We start from the raw sequence: 15,235 nt of genomic DNA, 5'->3' as shown, positions 1-15,235 counted from the left end.
TTTTTGGGTTCACTTTTTTAGAATATTTATTAACGGCTCAAAATTCCTATCTCTTTTGAGCAAAAGTTTTGGATTGCGCAAAAAAGGGCAACTAAGGTGGTTCTTGTGCAGATAAATGGCAGCGGGCAAATCATGGACTATGAATTTGAAACCTTGTATATGTGCAAGGCCTTTTCAACCACTGTGTTAATGTATTTCATTAATAATAGGTTTCATTTTATAATAATGGATGATATAAAAAAAGACAGAGACAAGGAGAAAATATTGTGTGTAATTTTTCCACCGATAGAAAAGAGATTGAGGGCCAGATGTAGGAAGGCTTTTACCGGTCGGTAACGGGCGAAATCGGCTTTACCGACCGGTAAAAGTCTTTGCCTATGTAGGAGGCTATTTTACCGATTCGGTAAATAACGAATCGGTATACCGAATCATTATTTACCTATTCAGTATTTACCGAATCGGTAACTGAGATGTAGGAAGCACTGTAAACAGTGCTTCTGGGCTTTAAGAATTCGTTATTTACCACCAACTATTAGTTGGTGGGAAATAAGGAATTCCTATGTAAATGCATAAATGTGCATTTACACATGTGCCATGTGACAGCATGTATGTATGCCACATGTGCACACCAGCACTAATCAGGGGTGGCCACCCTTGAATTTTTCCCAATTTTACCGAATCAGTAATTACCGATTCAGTAATTGACATTCATGCCTATGGACCTCCAGGCCCATAGGAATGAATGGTAAATACCTAATCGGTAATTACCGATTCGGTAAATACCGAATCTTAACGATTCGGTATTTTTTACCGATTAATTACCTACATAGGATTTACCTATTCTAAAATACCGAATCAGTAAAATTCTGTATTTTAGAATCGGTAAAACCTATTTACCTACATCTAGCCCTAGGTCGTTATGCCTTCAATTCCTTGTGAATTTTGTGGGTGTGTGGAAGTTTAGAAGGCTTAGGGCCCGATTATGAGTGGCTCGTTATATATTCTGACCCATGTATAAACCCCTGTTTACGGACATGTTGGAATTACGGTGTGTAACGTTTACAACGCAACTTTTACAACTCACTACCATTACAACGAAACTTTTACAACGCAAAAACTATTACAACGCATACATTTACAACGCGTTTTTACAATGCAGATACTTTTACAACGCATACCATTACAACGTAAGTATTGGTAAGTATATAATTATATTTAAAATGTTATATGTTTGGTTTTTGGGTAAAGGGGTATTTTTAGGGTGCAGGGTCAGTTTTGGGTTTTTGGGTAAAGGGGTATTTTTAGGGTTCAGGGTCAGTTTGGGGTTTTTGGGTAAAGGGGTATTTTTAGGGTTCAGGGTCAGTTTTGGGTTTTTGGGTAAAGGGGTATTTTTAGGGTTCAGGGTCAGTTTTGTGTTTTTGGGTAAAGGGGTATTTTTAGGGTTCAGGGTCAGTTTTGGGTTTTTGGGTAAAGGGGTATTTTTAGGGTTCAGGGTCAGTTTGGGGTTTTTGGGTAAAGGGGTATTTTTAGGGTTCAGGGTCAGTTTTGGGTTTTTGGGTAAAGGGGTATTTTTAAGGTTCAGGGTCAGTTTTGGGTTTTTGGGTAAAGGGGTATTTTTAGGGTTCAGGGTCAGTTTTGGGTTTTTGGGTAAAGGGGTATTTTTCGGGTTCAGGGTCAGTTTTGGGTTTTTGGGTAAAGGGGAATTTTTAGGGTTCAGGGTCAGTTTTGGGTTTTTGGGTAAAGGGGTATTTTTAGGGTTCAGGGTCAGTTTTGGGTTTTTGGGTAAAGGGGTATTTTTAGGGTTCAGGGTCAGTTTTGGGTTTTTGGGTAAAAGGGTATTTTTAGGGTTCAGGGTCAGTTTTGGGTTTTTGGGTAAAGGGGTATTTTTAGGGTTCAGGGTCAGTTTTGGGTTTTTGGGTAAAGGGGTATTTTTAGGGTTAAGGGTCAGTTTTGGGTTTTTGGGTAAAGGGGTATTTTTAGGGTTCAGGGTCAGTTTTGGGTTTTTGGGGTACAGGGGTACAAGGTAAAAAATTTTTTTTAAAATAAATTAATTAAATTAAATTAAATTAAATTATATTAATTTTACTTATATTACATTAAAAAAATTATTATATACTTACCAATACTTACGTTGTAATGGTATGCGATGTAAAAGTATATGCGTTGTAAAAAATTGCGTTGTAAATGTATGCGTTGTAATAGTTTTTGCGTTGTAAAAATTTTGTTGTAAAGGTAGGCGTTGTAAAAGTATGCGTTATAACGTCATACATCCTGGAATTACGAGTTAAAAGATATTTAACGCATCTGATAATTATCGGATGCATTATTGTCATGACGTTTTGTTTGTATATAAACAACAAACTGTTCTAACCACTGGACCATGACTCGTGCCTACCTATACATATATGGCACTCTTCACATAGCCATTTTCAGTCACAGACGTTCACATACGGCTGCCAACGGCTACCTCTGCACCTGTCCAGAAGGATGTTTGACAGGCGTAAATGCTTTTACTACTGCGCAATTCTCTGTGGAGAAATTTTCTGTAGTAAATCCTATGGATGGGGTGGAGAGTGGGCGTGTCAAGGTGTGCTTTACCTTGTAAGTTTGGGAACTCCTGAAACTAGTGAGGTTGTTAGCACACATCATCGTCAATCTGTCCCTTTACCACGCTAGACACCGTTACATTTTTACTCCAACAACAACACCCCAGAGTAGCTCCTCTTTCAGGACTAGAAGGAAAACAGAGCACCCTGAAATGTGGAGGGGTGTAGTGAAAAGGGTTACTTCGCGGGGGTACAAAGTTTCCTTGAGGAGAGAAAAAATATATAGAATTGCATGTTGTATCACATGTTGCCTAGACTCCCCTTTCCCCAGTGCAGAGATACACACTCTGAGTAGTTCTGCACTGGGGAAAGGGGAGCCCAGGCAACATGTGATACAATACTCACAGTAGGACCCCTGGATTTCAGTTCCTTGTGCAGTGCCACAGTGATGCTACCGTCAATACTTCTACTATGGAGGCAGAACTGCAAATTTGTTTTGTGAACCCGACCCAAACAGTCATCGAAAGATGGAGTTTGAAGGCAGCTGCGGAGCGCATAGCCCATCCAGCGTGTGGGTTTCTTAGCCTACTTATTTAGCACAAATCTAAAAGCACACCCTTCAAATTCTATTTTACATTTCCGCTTAGAGCTTGATTTACTAGGGAGATTTTCAGATTTACAACTCAGGCCTCTACAGAGGAGTGACTTACACATAGTAAGTTATACCTTATTCACAAAACTCCGAACACAGGTCAAAGTTAGTGAAATTAGATTGCATAGCTTATTCATATTGCATACATAATACACTTCTATGTTTTTTCTCTTGTTTCACATTTGTACGTGCATTTTTCATATTCAGCTGCAAACTACAGTTACAACTGGAAGTTGCAGATGTTGCTGCTGCTGAGAGAGGCAATAAATGTCAAAACACAAACTACCACATATCACTCAAAGTGTGAACTAATGCAGACCTAGTGCTAGGAAAACAGAGTTAAATGTGTGTTTTGCATTGTGTTTAGTGAATATGATAAAATTAAGAATATTTATTTTTACAATGGTAAAGTACTCCTGTTTGGTTCTTGTAAGTTACACCTATTTATTAAACCTGGCCCTAACTGTGAACTAAAATACAAACTGTCTTGTGCAACAATATTTGGCAAGCAAAAATACAAGCACTGGTAGAAATATCCGGCCTGACTCACAAAGCCATTTGTGAGAGTAACTTCAAGGTCAATGGCAGTCAAAGACAACATAGGGCATCCAGCTCGTCCCTTTCCTGGGCTCCTCTTTCAGTATTTCCAAAGCTCACCGTCTGTTTTATTGTGACCATCAAATATTACTTAATATCCTTTTTATCCCAGCTCAATGACACTCGGTTGTTATTTCATTGACATTAGAAGAAATAAAAGGCTGGGTTGGCCATGTCAGGTCTCAAACTTGGGACCTTCAAGTTAGCCTACACACAAAGGTGTACAGCAGACCCACACAGACCTGATTGACCTTCAAGCTTAATTGTGTATCTTTTAACAATTTGTTGTTTATGAAAGATGACTTGAACACTCACCTGGAGTGCAGATCCCTAGACTGACAGCTCCCCCATAGCTCCGCCTTCTTCGTCCCCGGCCTTTCCGCTGTGGCTTGCTGCTGAGGAGAGCCAGAGCGGAGATGTCAATGGTATGTGTGTCCGCTGGCGGCAGGCGGTCAGTAACCAGGAGGCCGCTATCAGTAGGTGGGCCAGGGTCTGCCTCTTCCGGCTCCTGTTCTTCCTCTGGCCCCATGACCTGGCAGTGCCGGTGGCAGTAGAGCTCACCCTCTCTGAGGCCAAAGAGGTCACCGGTGCGCAGCACCACACCACAGTGGAGGCAGGAGAAGCAGCCCACATGGTAGACCGCCTCGCGGGCCTTCATCACCATCTCCGAAGACGCGATCCCTGCATGGCACTTGGCACAGCGGTTCACAGAAAAACGCCTGGTGGGAAAATAACTAGTTAGTTCAAGCAGAGAAACCAACAAAAAATAAAATAATATTACTAAAATAAAAATAATAATGAAAATAATAATAACACTAATATTTTTCAAAATATATTAATAATAGGGACTGATACGCTGCTGATGATCATTATAATGGTAACAACTGGATCAATAAGATACCGAATTATAGACGGGTAACTCTGAAAAATGTGGCATTAAACAGACAACGAGCACAAAGCTCGAGTTGTCCATGATGTCACTCAAAACCCCAAAGTGAACAATATCTCCTTAATTCACAGTTACCCATATCCAAATGTATGATGTATGTAGTTCATATACTCATCTAAAAGAAATAATTAGTTCAATGACTGTGACCAGACAGTGGCAACAGTGGCGTTACAGAAGGGGGAACCACTGTGTTGAAGTACTTGCAGTTTATCAGTCAATCAAAAATCTTTATTTCAGCCACACGGACCATAAAAGCACATAAAATAAAACAATACATTGTAGCCGAAATATAAACACATCATATAAAAAATACTCTGTTTTTGGTATTAAAAACATTATAAATATACATTCATTGAAAGTGAGAGAATGGTTTTGAAGAGTGTCAGGAAGATTGGCGCTCTGCAAGTTCCCAGTATGTAGGGGGTGGTGAGGCACTTTTATGTTCGGTGCGAAACAGGTCAGGGGAACAAAACCAGCAGAAAACAACCCCTGCGTAGACAGAGATACGTATCCCTTGTCAGGTGAGAAGCAACGATGTTCCTGTGCACACGAAATTCTCATATAGTTCTCAGGTGAGAACCAAAATATAATCGACCTTCAAGAAATGATCTCACACACCATCAGTGTGGGATGAAAGAAATTTAAAAGTTCCTTATAAATCAGTACAAACAAGAGCAGAAAGCTGACACGTGTTTCGTCACACCGTGTGCGGGTAATGACTCATCAGGGCTGTGAGGAAGGCGGCCTCGTGTCAAATGGCGCGCCAAGCATGGTTGAAGTAGGGGTAATATGGGTATCGAGGGAAACAGTTTCCTCAGCAGAGGAAACGAAAGGATAAGTGCAATGGACAATCTCATCATCCGGATGATGAGATTGTCCATTGCACTTATCCGTGCCGATGCTACACTGCAGCACGCTTACTAGGACAGACCCGTCCTGAGACGTGCCCGATATCCATTTTATCATTTTGTTTCCTCTGCTGAGGAAGCTGTTTCCCTCGATACCCATATTACCCCTACTTCAACCACGCTTGGCACGCCATTTGACACAAGGCCACCTTTCTCACAGCCCTGATGAGTCATTACCCGCACACGGTGTGACGAAACACGTGTCTGCTTTCTGCTCTTGTTTGTACTGATTTATGCGGAACTATTACATTTCTTTCATCCCACACTGATGGTGTGTGAGATCATTTCTTGAAGGTCGATTATATTTTGGTTCTCACTTGAGAACTATATGAGAATTTCGTGTGCACAGGAACATCGTTGCTAAATATACATTCATATCTGCATTCTTAAGTTAACTCTCCCAAGCCAACTCAACCTTCTCGAACACAGAGTTATGCAATAACCATACAGTACATATTTTCTACATTAGGTGCTCAGTGAGGAGCGATTAAAGTACATGTAAACAGAGAACTGTTTCGTTCAGAATTAAAAAGTACCTGATTAATACAATTTGTAAAAATTTAACTGTACCTAATCAAATAACTAAAAAAAATCTATAGATAAAACACCCTAGCAATAATTAATTTGCAGAAGGGATAGGTATGCGCTACAGTGATTACATTTACTCATAATTGTAGAGGGAGCGGTACATAGCATAACGTGTCTAGTAAATAGTATTGGACTGGGAATAACCTATGGATTCTTTCTTTAAAATGGCACTGCAGGTGCCACCACATGGAGTACAAAAACCGTGAGATGGAAAACACAATAGTCGTATCGGTGTCATACTTAAAAAGCCTCAAAATCTCTGGGCAATGTCTAGTCCCCATACTCCTACACAATTGTAGCAACCACCGAGACCTTGGCTTCCTATAGGCGGGGCAGAAGAAAATTACATGCATTTTAGTTTCCTCTACGTGCTCACACCCTGGACAATCTAGATTATGGGAGCCCAACCACTTATTGGTAAAAGTTCGAAGCGGGAGCAGCCCATGTCTAAATTGGAGGAAAAGCTTCTTCGCTAGAAGCGGTTCCATGTAATTTAGCGCAGGCTCTAGGCTATATTGCTGTTTTACTTCCATAAACCTGGAAGTTAAACACCCAAACTTCACCCTCGCCATTGCTGGCCCACTTTGTATTCTCTGTAACTCTCGAGGAGTGCCTTTCTTGGGGTCTTAAGGCAATTTTTTTCAGCTGAAGACCACATGTTTACCCTTCCCAGGTCCTGACATGTATTCCTAATATATGCGAACCAGGGAAGTTTCCCCGCACCTTGCATATTCATAACAACCTTATAGGGGGCTAATTCGAGAGTACTCCAGAGGCGTCGCCAGTATTGGAGAGGTTTGGAGGGAATTATGTCTGGCATGGAACTGATCCCTAGGTCCATCCTAAGTGGTGTTAGAGGGGAACTAGTGGGAAGACCCAACAATTACCTCGCAAATGAATTCTCTGTCAATACCAAAGGGGTAGATGGACAATGGCCCCATAGTTCTGCTCCATATAAGGCTGCCCCCCTTGCCTGTACCTTATAAACTTCTGCCGCAGGGCCTAACGCTTTGTGCGTACAGCTCTTGTAAACCTTTATAATGCCCCTCGTAGACTGGGCCAGTTTTAGGCTTGCTTTCTTTATTTGTATCCCCCATTCCATTTTTTCAGTTAATTTGATCCCTAAATACTTAAAATTAGACACCCTCACAAAGGCCCTTCTGTTTAGTCAGGGATTTGCGCAATTACTGGTATTTGCGTTAAAAGCCATGTACTTGGATTTTTGTAAATTGATCTCCAATCCCCGACATATGCAAAAGCCACTAAATATGTTAAGAGCCCTTTGCATGCCCAAAGTAGATTTTGAAAACAATTTAAATAGTTCTATTCATGATACTGGATGGGTACAGGAACCCTATAAAACTTCAATAATTATACCAACAGTTGTAATATTAAAGCGAACAGTACTATTAAAATGATAACATTGAAAACATTAACAATAAGGATAAAAGCACAAATACAATAATCATTTGAATTTAAATAGCAAGTTAAGAGAAATTGTCTTTATCATTGCTTATAGTAATAGAACAATTATAGTGCTGATTATAATAAATAAATGTATGCTATGTTATGTTAAAAGCATGGTAGAGTGTGTGTTCTGCCATTGGAAAGTCTTTGCAGCTAATTGTATAACTTGTTTCTATATGTTTTTTTATTGCCACTCTCTTGCAGTTCTAAAGTGCTATGAATGATGTTACTATAACATTAATTTGTACTTCTTTCATCAACCTCATAAAGATGAAATACGCCAGCCTTAGATGGGTGCATATGCATTAACCCTCTGAGCTACCCAACCCACAAAACCAAAAAGACGATGGTGTTTAAGATTCTCACTTCCAGCGTTTTCGGGAAGACTTCTATAAGGCCCACATGGCATCTAAGCAGCTTTAGGCCATAAAAAGAAAAGAAAGGTGCAATGGCATCTACCCTCATGGATCAAAGATTACCTTAGCAATAGCTCTTCCATCTTGCCCAAGGTGTTCTGTGGGATTGAGATCTTATCTGAAGCACCCACTCTCTGAGGTTCCCAAACTTTGCATAACAGCTAAAGGATAGACACAGCCCCCATCTGCACAGCCTGTTTTCTGGGTAGGTTCTACCTCACCTATAGTAGTCTGTCTTACAGTAGATGCCCCCATCCTTGGAGAAACAGGTAAGCTCAGAGCCCAGGGGCAGTTGGCACATGCAGCACTTGAGGCACGAAAGATGCCAGTGGCGGTCCACTGCAAACAGGAAGTACCGGTCACAGATGTGGGCACCACAGCCGGCACATGAGGCTGCTGCTGGAACCTGCATGGAGCGCCGATTCTACGGACAGAGAAAAAACAACTGTTCACTGCCCAAACGATTCATATAGTAACAACTCCACCTCTTGGTGTCAAAGGTCAATAGCACAATCAAAGCATAACCTCACTTCCCCAACAAATCAGAGGGCATACATTAAACCAAGTTTAATCCTTTTTCAGGACAGGTCCAAAGAATGGCATAACATAAACGTCTGAGACATTAGGTGTTCAAATTCTTCTTCACTTCTCAGTCATAGTTTTTAAAATAATTTAATAATATCCATAAAGCACATATTATACAGTTAATTATTGTAATGCACACCTCATAATGCTCTCTAACAGAACCCACCATAAACTGTGTGGCCCACCAACCCTTATCACATTACCACAGCAAAATAATGGCATTCGCGATAAGACGGGCATATAATGTAGCTCAACTTATTCAAGGAAAAATAATAATAAGCAGTTTGAGTTTTAAGACTCATTAACGAAAAAAGATATCCGTCCAAGAACTTTTACACTGTAGTAGTACATTTTACATTTAAATTATCACTTGTGCATGTTCTTAAATTTATGTTGGATCAGCCATCAGACCAGAAAAGTAGAGGTGGAAGGAACATCTTAGGGCCTTTAAGAATTTTGTTGTAAGATACCCCTTGCCTATTGACATTAGATACTAAAAATGTACCTCTACATTTCTTGAAGTCAGGGTTGTGGCAATTGAAAAGTATAAACTGAATAGGGGGGGTAGAGATACAAAAACACCTATTGAGAAAAAGAGAAAGCTTTTTGATTGTTAAGTTCGAATCATTTCCATATAGTTTTAATGAAGAATTGAATACACTATTGAAATCAAAAAAAGTAGTTACCACTGAGATAATAGGGGTTCAAACTTTGTGGACGAGTTCATTCAAATGACTAACCGAGGTATTCTTAAGTTTGATTCATGAAGTGCAATACTGAACACTTAAATGACTGGTACTGTATTTAACTTTTTAGCCAACAGAATACACTACTCAGATAGCGTCATTGTTGAATTCTATTGCCTATCAAGGAGACAATCCATTTATTAGTGAGACGAAATAATTTAATTGTTATGTATTTAAATTGTTTTTATTAAAAGTTTATAACTATATTAGACTAAAAGAAGATTTTAATACGTTTTATTGTCAAATGTAGGTTTTAATATTTAAAAAAATATATATATTCTGAATCAAATTTTGCACAGAGTAACATTATGTGGGAGCACGCATAGCTAATTCATTTGACCCATGTAACGGGCTTAAATGAACAGGTTTTCAAATGTGTCTCTTGTAAAAATAATTGTTCAGTACGTGTTCACACGTTAATTATGAAGTGCAATAAACAATTCTGAGAATAACCTGGTGGCTACTTCTGTACTATTTAATACTGAAGCACACATTGACCATAGAGCTAGATCGCTTCACTGTCTAGTTCCTCTTAATGATTGATTTTGGTACACCAATCTGAATAACATGTGGTACCCTAAAGATGGCAACTGATAATTAAGAATTTGCGTCTCGGGTGGCTATTCACCATTTTTCCTGCACTGGATCAGCAGTAGTTATCATGCTCCCTACAGGTATGCTGTATTCAACCATATCTGTCATATTCTTTACGCATTCCACTTTATTTGTATTTTGCTACATTTTTTGTTAGAGAATAAGGTTCTTAATAAATATTGATATTGCTTCCCTTCAAACACTGCCATGAGGTACAACGCTTTAATATTAGGTGCTGGTAAAACAATTGATTATGACTGAACTTTAAATTATTCCACTTGTTTTATATTTTTCTACATTTCTATATTTTAGCTCAATGACAAGGTTCTTATTGAATATCAATATTGCATGCCCTAAACACTAAAATGTAGTGTTGTTACAAGAACAGATTATGATTAATACAAATTAAAAAAGAGTTTTGCCACATACTCTGTTTTATGTATGTTTTTCCTAAATTTTGAATGTTTTCTTTATATTTTTCTTCTCTTGTAAATATGTATTGGTAAAAAATAGTTAAAATATAATACTACATTCCTGCACACATCTTCTGCCAGTTGGCATGAAGTTTCAAAATTCAGTGTGTGGTAAAACATCTGATTGTGACTATAAACTTCAACAATAAATTCCACACATCCATTTCTGTATGTCATGGTTATGTAATAAAAAATGTTTGATTGCATCATGCATCTCTTCTTATCTAAACAATACACATACTGGTTAGAAACAGGCCCAACAATGTCAAGTATATCCGGTTTCGAGCTATACAGTGTCAATTGTGCATTTTGTCAAGTGCATTTTTAAGGTTTATTTGTTGAGATGTATTTCCTTTCATGCATATGTTCCTTTTGGCACCCTGGCTATCACCTTTTACTTTCACTTATCTTTCTGTTCTGATGCTTTATCTCTTTGTGGTGTACTTGTTAGTTCACTGTATATTTATTTGCACTAATTTAGCCATTAGAATGTTGAGAACCCGAAAGTTCTGAAAAAGCAACATTCTGTAATCACGAAATTTGTGTTGGCCAAAGAATTTCCTTTTGAGCAAAATACAGAACCTCTTAATCTCGAGAGACAAGGTATTATTTCAAATGACCTCAAGAATCAGTGTTCAAGGAAAATGTATTAGTATTTAAAAAAAAACTGTGCTGTATCAAGGACTCCATATTGTGCTTGATACTTACCGTTGGCAACCGTAGGTCTTGTGGGCCCTTCTCCATCCCTCTCTCAACCATGTCTCCCTCAGGAAAGCCTTGGAACAGCATTGCTGAGTAACAGAAGCCATAACCCCCAGCCATTGGGGACACTACCGTTCACCTGCAGTGTGGTTTAATGCAAGTAGGCGGGCTGCTGAAAGAAGGAAATGTGGGTTAGAATTAGAGGCTTTCTCAACTTTCCATCAAATGCGAATTTGGGACCATATGTATCAAGATACCCATTTGCGATTCTCAAATAGCGACTTTTAAGAAATCGGTATTTGAAAATCGCAAATGGGTATGTATGTACAAGTTCGCATTTTTTTTGCGATCCCTTAAAATTCCTTAATTGCGATTAGCAAATTGCGAATCGCAATTAAGGAATACTTTCCCATTCATTTCTAAGGGCCAGGAGGCCCATAGGAATGAATGGGAAGTTATTCTCAATTTGCGATTCGCAATTTGCTAATCGCAAATTGAGAATAATTTTAAGGATGCAGGGGAGTCCAAAGGACACCCTGTTGCACCCCTGAAATATGCATGGGAGCACATGTGGGGCACATACATGCCCTAAGGGCATGTATGTGCGTTACATGGCACTTTGAAAAATGCAAAAATGTGCATTTTTCAAGGAATTCGCAACTTACCACCAACTAGAAGTTGGTGATAATTTGCGATTCCTTAAGGGCATTTTGCTAATTGTTTTTGCTATATACATTGCATTTAAAGAATCGCAAAATGTGTGATTTCTTAAATGCAATTGCAAAATAAGGAATCGTAAATTTGCACCAGTTTTGCTTCATACATTCTATTTAGCAACTTCGCATTTGCAAAGGCCGAAATTCTGCGAATTTCGGCCTTTGCGATTGCGAATTTGCATGATACATACGGCCCATAGTGATCTACTTTCTCTCATGCCTTCCTATGCAGAATTGGTAAAAGAGGCCACTGTTAATACCTCTCACTGGTATTCTATGCCAACATTTGTGAAAGTAGCACTAACTTCTAGAGGGAATAAAGCAAACAAGGATCCCTGAGCAGTGTGCATCCAGGGTCTCCGGGGAATGAGTGTTTTGATCAATTTAAACTTTTAATATAAACTTTCATACCAACATTCAACCTGTTTCTGGGACATATATTCAAAGAATAAACTACTAGGGTGCAGAAAGTATTGTCAAGGAATGCATAAATTGCAGAGGACTAGAAGTAAGGCTTCTTGGTGTTGCAGTCTACAATGAGTCCACCGGATTAAAGGACTGCATCTCAAATAAAGCACCAGCCAAAGTCTGAACATCACCACTTGATCATATATCAAATATCCAGCATAAACCTCAAAATAGCTACTACAGCCCATCCAAATACACAGCTTCCCCAAATCTTTACATAATGACTATACCACATCTTAAAAATAAAACGACCACATTTCTCAAAGTAACCACCAGACCATTTTTCTAAAACAAAAAATGTCAAAATCTCAAAGCAACTATTTTATGGGTCTATTATTGCACTGATTTTGATTGGTCCTTCCCTCGTTGGCCTTACCTCGTCTTCCCCGTCCTATTTCAAGACAAAGGTGAAGGCGTTATATGTATTTTTGAAGGATGCTACACTATATCCCTATGATATATATTATATACTGGGGCCATGGCGTGTGCCCACTCCTGAGCAGGTTAACACCCCACTGACCCCACGTGTAGGTGTGCCACCAGAGGGCGATGTGTAGTCAACTGGTGAATAAACTGGGGCTACACTGTGACCAGCAGACTGGACACATATGTCTTTAACAGCCTTATCAACCCACTGAGCAATATTCCTATGAGTGGAATAGCCCATTTTGGGCATTATCAGCCACAACCTAAGAGCTATGTTTACCACCTCCATACCTATAGTTCTGTGCACTCCCTCCACGCTGTTATGTCTCTTTTTCCCCAAAACATCGCCTTGTCTGATTTCCAAACTCCAGCATTGGCTGAAATAGAGTGAAAGTTCTGTCTCAGGGTGAGTCCGTGAACTCTTTGAACCTAATGACCATTTAGCATCCTGCAGGTTCAACCAATCCATTGAACCATACCCATGCCTGGACTCCATAGTGGCTGACGTCTTGAATGTGGGTGACGTCTATTACTTTTATCATTTGGTGCCCCTTTTACATTTGCTCTCTCACTTTCTCTCTGATTTTTGATTTTTTTTTAACAAAATTTTTATTGCAGCATTAATACGTGCACAATCAAGTCGTCAACGAGGGCAGCATCTTGCATTCGTGGCATAAAAGTTCTGACATGGAATACTTAGTCTAACACGGCCATTCAGCACACATCCCGGAGGTCGAGCGGCAGCAGACAGGAGAGTATCATTCGCTAAGAGCTGCAAGGGTATTCACATGTAACTGTTTCTCAGGTAGTGCATATGCTGCGTTTCTAACCAACAGGTTCCCCCCGCACCTGGTCCAGATAGCACTGAACAGTAACAAACAACTCTTTCCTCCCCGCTCTCAATTCCCCCCCCTAAACCCCTCTATCCCGTAACCCCTTTCCCCCTATCCCACCCCCCTACACCCATCCCTCCCCCCAGGCATGTCAGAGGTTCACAAGAGCAAGTCCGATTCCCTTGCGGGCACAGCAGGTCCGAGACCGACAATCAGGATTAGCCAGTAGGAAAGTGCAGTCAACACGTGGGACGCGGGGCAATCCCAGGAAATAAATGGGCCTAGCACCCACCTAAGCCAGGGTGCCTAAGGACCAGAACTAATTGCGGGGGAGCCCTCACTGTCAGAGGTCGGCATTGTGAGTTCTAGTACCAGCCGCTCCCAGGCCCGGGCCCGTTCCAGAGCAGTATCAGTGCCTGCCCTAAGTGCTAGTTGCAGGCGTACCTCCCCCTCACAGCTGGCCCATTTAGTGAGCTCCGCCCACCATCTCTCCACTGTGGGCCCCCTATTTGCTTTCCATTGGGACGTTATGGCTCGCTTCGCTAGCAGCAGACCCAGGTCTAGGAATTTACTAGTGATTTTGTTTTTTGATGTGTGTGGGAACCAGTGTAGGACGCAGTGTGCCATTGTGGGTTGCAAATCTCTCTCAGTGACCTCCCGCAGATTCTCCACCACCCCTTGCCAAAAGGAGTTCCGGGCAGGACCAGAACATGTGTTGGAAATCGGCCATTGCTGCCGGACAGCGCAGGCAGGCCGCTGAATGTGTCGGGAAATACCTATGGAGCTTGTCAGGGGTCAGGTACGCTCTGTGTAGAATGTAAAAATGCACCAGCTGAAACCTCGCATTGCGCGTCCCTTTCCAGGCCCGTTCTACTATACCAGACCACGCCATCTCAGGGATCTCCGTTGTTAAGTCCGCCTCCCATTTCGCCTTCAGAGCTGCTAGTGGGGTCTGAGCCTCCGCAGCCATGCGATTATAGAGGCACGTTATAGCCTTAACCGTCCCCGCGGCCACTACCACGTATTGACAGCCCGTGGACAGTGGGGGCTCCACCAAACCCGCCTTCCAGTGTTTACGGATCGCCGCAGTCAGTGCCGCATGAAGGAGGAAGTCTTCCCTCGGCAGCCCGAAGCGATCTTGCAAGAGGTCGAAAGGCATTAGAGCTCCGTCGTCATATAGATCTCATATAGATCTCCAATGGTTGCCAGACCCTGGTGCTCCCAGTTCTCTAGGCGGTCGCCAGACCCAGGTGCTCCCAGTTCTCTAGGCGGTGCCATGAACCCCCGTGCGGGAGCGCCCTGCATAGCTTGAGCGGGATCTCCGATGCGTATGGCACCGCAATGCGACCTCTCCGCAGATACCTATTCCAACACTTCCGAACCATCGCAAATTCCTGAGTAAGATGGAGGTCCCCCATCGGCAGGCTCAGTATAATCCGGGAGATCACCTGTACCGGCCCCTCTGATTCACCAGATCCGTTCTCTTCCCTCGTGGCTCTCGCTGCCCACTGTGTCAACCACTGTAGCTGGGCCGCCAGGTAGTACAGTTCGTAGTCCGGCACCGCTAGA

General features: G+C 41.2%; 1 protein-coding gene across 1 annotated transcript in view; it reads right to left on the bottom strand.

Moving 5' to 3' along the window:
• LOC144753962 (LIM/homeobox protein Lhx9-like) overlaps window positions 1–11,343 on the bottom strand; it is a 70,755-nt gene extending 59,412 nt beyond the window's left edge. The window contains exons 1-3 of the mRNA XM_078641482.1: window positions 11,230–11,343; window positions 8,345–8,547; window positions 4,111–4,514 (exon numbers count right to left, since the gene is read on the bottom strand). Coding sequence (XP_078497608.1) covers window positions 4,111–4,514; window positions 8,345–8,547; window positions 11,230–11,343 — 721 coding nt within the window. The remainder of the gene's footprint in view (window positions 1–4,110; window positions 4,515–8,344; window positions 8,548–11,229) is intronic.
• Window positions 11,344–15,235: the final 3,892 nt, after the last annotated feature.

This window comes from Lissotriton helveticus, chromosome 5_1, assembly GCF_964261635.1.
Source record: "Lissotriton helveticus chromosome 5_1, aLisHel1.1, whole genome shotgun sequence".
Classification (NCBI taxonomy): domain Eukaryota; kingdom Metazoa; phylum Chordata; class Amphibia; order Caudata; family Salamandridae; genus Lissotriton; species Lissotriton helveticus.
This window is presented reverse-complemented; position numbering and strand designations above follow the sequence as displayed.